Here is a 6,018-nt window from a genome sequence, read left to right as displayed (position 1 = left end):
AGTAGTACAGACACAGAAAATATTGTTTTTTCCTGATCAGAAGATTAATATTTCTTGGAGTTTGTAAGAAGGGTATTTTTATTGAATTTTGATAAGGAAGTCTAGCTTCCAGTTCGCTGGACGAACAGATTGTCTAGAGTAACTTAAATTAATTCTAGTAAAGGTTACCTTTAAATGATTAAATATTCCCTCTTTGGGTAATTTAATATTTGTAAGCAATAAGCACGTTATATTCATAGACTCATGAATATTCACTTCATTTGAGTTAATTATTCCCCAGAAAGTGATTGTTGCTACATTAAATGGTGGAGTTAATTTGGGCAGCGTTCAAACTTTGTTTTTGTGAGCAATATTCATTTTCATTTTCATGAGCATTTTTGGATGTTAATATTATGTATGCGCATTTTTGAATTGTGAGTTAAGTCGCGCTTCGAGCGAACTCATTTGGCACAAAGGCAACTGTTCAGCACAGCAGCCTAACAGTTTCTAAAAATACCTATAGTCACTGTTATTTTAATAAAAATAAAACTGCAGTAAATGTTAAAAAGTCTCCTGTCAAGAGAAGACCAACATTTTCATATGAATAATTAAAAAGATGAAGAAATCTTTATTAATTGTAATATGTAAATCTGAACTGAGCGATGTTCCTCTGATTCAGTTAAAAAGGCCTTGCATATTAAGTATCGTTATTGAATTTCGTGGTGAGCCACAGTGATATTCAAAATTTAAACGATAAAAACTCTGGTCTAAATTGGCTTAGCTACCCGATTTTAAACCTAAAACATTTAAATCATAAGTGCTGTTTTGTTAAATGTTTATGGGAGGTAAAACAGATGGACAAAATCTGTTATTAACAGTCTTGTGTTGGTTAGAGAAAAGCTCCGGCCTCACGCGCTGTTTAATTTAGCACCTCAAGGGTCATAAAACCTTTGTCTGTTTGTGAGTTGCGATTTTGATGCAGAGAATCAGCGCTGATGAGCGCACAGAGATTAGATCATAGTGTAACTGACTGTCATTCCGCTATTTAAACACCAGAGGGAATTTTAGACGTTTCAAGTTGCCCTGTCTTCTGATTCCAGCTTGCATGAGTGCCATCTCTGGCCGTTTCAGATAAGGCTCTCGAATTACTAACCTCTATTTCTCTCTGTGATTTATTGAATTAGCTGTCTAAATTATCAATAATTATTTGCATTAACAGCTTTGCTCGTGCGAATATTATTTCAGCATTAGACAATTTTTGCCTGTTTTTGTTCACATTTACTTTGAATTTGGTTCAAACATGATTTGAATTAGAATTTAATTGTTTAATAGTGCAAATTAAGTGTCTCAGCCCAACCACTGATTAACCCATTTAGAAGGGAGCGAGCCATCTAGTGGCAGTAACCTGTTAAGTCAGTTCACAGCTTGCATCTCTCTGATCTCTTTCTTTTCGGTTCTGTTTTGAATTGCTTCATCTACTTTTACCCTTTCTGATTAATTTCATAATTATTAATGATACATTACTGTTATCGTTGGGTATTATAGGGCATTTATTCCGATTTTTCCAATTAATTCTTCTCACCTGCTTATTTTAAATTTAGATTTAAACCAGTTTTGAATTTTTAATTTGAATTAAGTTTTCTGCCCACCAGGTTAAGCCACAGAGAGTGAATACGCCCCTTTGTGGTGAAAACCAGCTTCTTCTTCTCCCGTGCTCATTCCTGTCTTTGTTATTTATTTTATTATTATTATTATTATTTTTTTTTTTATTATTATTATTATTTTTTTTTTTTTATTATTTTTTTTTTCCTCTTTAATTTTTTTTTATTATTAATTTTTATTATTATTATTATTTTTTTTTTTATAGTTTTATTCAACTTTTTATTTTATTTTATTCTATATAGCCCTTTTTGTTGTTTATCTTTCCTCTCTCTTTTTGCTTAGATTATTTTGATAATTACCATCATTATCATAAGCTTTTGTTTTTGTTTTATCATCATTAGGTAAAGCTGTTTACCTCTCATTTCTACATATATATTTACTCAGTTGATGATTAAACAAACCAAACCTTAATTCACTTTAAGCTTCCTTTGTTCATCCTTTGTGTATTTGATTGTAGAACTCCTTTGGTGATAGGACAGTCATCTCAGGTTTCCAGTGAGCAAGGGGGCCAACCGGCGTTGCCAACACTGGCCGTGAGTGAAACTCGGTCCCTCTTATCTCTGTTCGTTTGCGCCACGCAGTGGAAGACATCAGCAATTTGGCACTCCAACGGTGATCAATCAGTCCAGCTGACACACGACGCAATCTCTGGGACCAGTACCTAAACCGGGGGCTAAATCGGGGCCCACTTTCTTTTCTAAAGAGAGGGTTCTGGGGAACAGCCCAATTTTGTAGTGCTGTCTGGCGGTTGACATCTTGGTGTTGCCGGTTGTGTTAAAAGTCACAAGCTGTTTGAGAGGGCGCAACGTCAGAGTAACGGAGGGCCAGGGACACTGCGGTTGAGTGTTTGGGAGCGCCAGGGAGGCTGACCGTGCCGCTGGATTCCACCAGGTGAACCAAAAGTGATAAAACCTATCCACTTATTATAAGGCGCAGAATATTAGATATTCCCCCTGATATTTATGTTAAGTGTTTGGTCCATTTTCCTCTGTAAGCCACACCCTTTTCCTAGGTCTCTTACTCCCCTAGCCGCACGTGCTGTAGGCCCCTAGCAGAAACTCTTGTGAAAAACAGCAGGCTTAATTTTTTTTTTATTCTCTACCTAACACTTCTAGCGTTCTTATTCATTCCATTTCATTGCAGACCAATTTATTTGGTGTTTTGTTTTCACGGTGCTCTTTCCTATCTTCACCTTTTTGCATGCTGTTGTGATTCTGTTTCTTGCAGTTCACCGAGAGACCCCAAGGAGAGCTAAGTAGTAGAGCGACAACCGAGCAGCCGGTGTCACCAGGTGACCCACGAGGCTATCCCCTGTCAAGTCTCTATTTTGGGCCGACCCTAATTGGACCCGCCTCCCTGTCTAACTGTCTGCATCAGTTAGCCAAAATTCTTAGAGACGGCATAGCCGTACGATAGCTCGTTAACCAGAGAACGAACTTGCATTGGCCTCTTTGTGTGTGTGTTGTGCTTCTCTTGTCCGCAGTGAGCCAAGATGTCGCGTGCATCCAGTCCCGCAGTCCCTTGGGATCAGCTAGCGACATGGCTGGAGACGATGACGACCTCCTTCCTGCCAAAGGACACCAGTGACCTGCAGCACTTGAGCCAGGGACAACTGGATACTGAGATGGACCAGCTGATGGCGAACGATCCGACGCAGAGTTACACCCACAAAGAACTTGCCAGGATCACAGGGACCCTAGCTCACCTCCTCATCGCCCAGGCAAGGATCAGCGAAAGGAGCAACCACGACTTGGAGCAGGAAGCCGCGGCTCTGAGACTTCGAGTGGAGGAAGCCCTACAGCATCAGGCCCACACCCAGAGTCGTCTAGATAAGCTACTTCTCGAGACCCAAGACCAGCACGAGAAAGAGAACGCTACAGATCCAGAACTACAGAAAGAAGTGGAAAGACTTCAAAATGCCCTGGAGAATCTTCGTCTGGACACAGACCAAAGAGAACATTTGGAGAGAGAAACCCGAGAGAGACTCGAGGCAAAGCTCCGACAAGGTGACACTCTCCTTGAAAGGGCTGAAATCGAACTGAAAGAAAGAGATGCTAAAGTGAAGGCCTATGAAAATCACCTGGAAATGGCCCGAGCTGAAATCCACGACCTTACACAGCGTAAAGACTCTCTAATAGATGAACTTGACATGGTTCACAGAGAACTGAAACATTCTTATAGCCTGCAACGTGAACAGAAAGAGGAAACACACTCCACAGAGTTTCCCCTGGCCAGTGAACCCCAGCGTGTCAGCCAAGAACTTCGAGCTGGAAAAGGGGGTGAAAGCCTGCTTTTCAAAATGTCACCAGCCAGCCTCCACGAACCCCTGTCAGCAGTGGGGGAAGGAAAACCCTTCCAGAAAGTCCGGGTCACCAGCCACGGACACATAACTCCAAAAGAACTGGACAAGCTGGCTAGAAACATCCCTACGTTCAACCCAGATCCTGCAGGAGGCCACGACATTCACGCTTATTTACAAGATATAGACTTTCACTTGCAAACTGTCACCAACGTAACCACTTGGGACAAATTGTACCTGCTCAGAATTACGTCCAGTCGTGAGGTACGCAGTTTCTTAGACCGTCAACCAGAGACTGTCAAAATGGACTACCAGCAACTGCGAAAAGCTTTGGTGCGTGAATTCTCTGATCCAGAATCAGACCAAGGGCTAGTAACCGCAATGGACCTCAAGCAAGGTCGACTTGAAACCCCACCAAATTTCTACAACCGACTGCGACGTGCCTACTTCGGAGCGAGGAATGAACCAGGCATGGAGGAAGACGTCAACTTCCGAACTTTGTTTCTGCGAAACCTCCATCCTACTGTCAGCCACCATTTGGGAGTGTTAGCGTGCCCGCGTAGCATGTCAACGCAACAGTTACGTGATTTAGCACATAAGGCCTACACCAAACAAAAGACTGTGTCAGAAAAGACTGTAAAACACCCAACTATTTGCTCTGTCTCTGAGTCCCATTCAGAGTTGACCCTAGAGGGCGCCCAACAGCACCCCAGTTATACACCCATCAACCGAGAGTCAAGACCGTTCCAAGCCAGCAGAGGGCAGCGCGGTCGCGGTGGTGGTGCCCGTCCGAAGCACCAGAACGACCGCTCTGGAATATCCTGGGACCGGCCTCGCCCCTCCCATAACCAAAAGGGGGGGGCCACCTGGGAAGCCGGCCGGCGACCCAGAACTAGCCAACCTCCAGCCTCCAGAACACCAAGCCCAGGGAGGCGGGAGGGGGAACACTCTCGACGTGATGCTTGGAAACTCAAGGCTGAGCCCACATCTAAAAAGGAAAGTGCAGCCACATCCGAAGCTGCAGAACTTCTGAGAATACTGAGAGAGTTCCTTCAACAGAAACCTCACAAGGAGGACAAGAAGGATAAACCAGACACCGCATGACTAAACCTTATGCCTGAAACCAGCACCACTCCCAACGTCTCCACAACTGAACCAAGCACACAGAACACTGTTTGTCAACCACGAACTATTGAACTAGCTGTTGCCTCATCAAACAATAGCAACACCCACTCAGTCCAGCTGACGTCTGCACCTCCTGACCAAGAAAGCATCATCCCACACACTGAGGTGCCAGAAAGTGCTGTTTTGGTTATCTGTACCCACAACGAAACACACAAAACATACCCTAACTGCTTATCGATCAACACACAAGCCCCAACACCAAAACTCCTGGGGAACCTGATCGAGAAGGGAGTGGCTCGGAAACTCTACCTAACCATCACTTTAGAAAAGGAAATGAGACTCGAAGCCCTTGTGGACACAGGCTCAGACCTCACGTTGATTTCGGCTCAACTATTTGATAAGCTCAAATTTGAAGCTCAGAGACAGAATCGAACTCTAAATTTTCACACTTGCAAGCTGAATGTGCAGTCATACAGCCAAAATGACATCCAGCTCAGAAATGTAGCTCCCATCCACCTGACGATCGGACCTATGAGCCTAGTACATCCTATTTATGTCTCACCAATGAACAATTATTCATTTCTCATCGGGAAAGACCTGCTTGATCGCTTTGAGCCTTTACTAGATTTCAAACAGCTGAAAGTCTGGGCTCAAGTGCGAGAACCTCTTCCCCTCCAACCACACAGGTCGCCGGTGCCAGACGGTCAGGTCACAGAGGTCACGAGAATTCCCACGGTGCCAGACGGTCAGGTCACAGAGGTCACGAGAATTCCCACAGAGCCAGACTGTCGGGTCACAGAGGTCACGGGAACCCCAGCAGCCAGCCATAGGTATCCAGCCTCAACAACAAACCAAGGCTCAAGTTCGATCCTCTGTACCTTCAAGGCCACTAAAGACTCTGATACCTACTGCCCCAAGGTCAAAACCGAACTGCAGCTGCATGATATAACAAC

The 6,018-nt window shown here is 43.8% G+C and overlaps 1 protein-coding gene across 1 annotated transcript; it reads left to right on the top strand.

Moving 5' to 3' along the window:
- The first annotated feature begins 2,470 nt into the window (after positions 1 to 2,470).
- Positions 2,471 to 5,066, top strand: LOC113095996 (uncharacterized). The gene has a single exon (XM_026261371.1). It carries the CDS (start codon positions 3,134 to 3,136, stop codon positions 5,042 to 5,044), a length of 1,911 nt encoding a protein of 636 aa, XP_026117156.1. The 5' UTR covers positions 2,471 to 3,133; the 3' UTR covers positions 5,045 to 5,066.
- Positions 5,067 to 6,018: the final 952 nt, after the last annotated feature.

Source organism: Carassius auratus, unplaced genomic scaffold, assembly GCF_003368295.1.
Source record: "Carassius auratus strain Wakin unplaced genomic scaffold, ASM336829v1 scaf_tig00215830, whole genome shotgun sequence".
NCBI classification, from domain to species: domain Eukaryota; kingdom Metazoa; phylum Chordata; class Actinopteri; order Cypriniformes; family Cyprinidae; genus Carassius; species Carassius auratus.
Note: the sequence above shows the minus strand (reverse complement) of the source record. Positions and strands in the feature narration are given on the sequence as shown.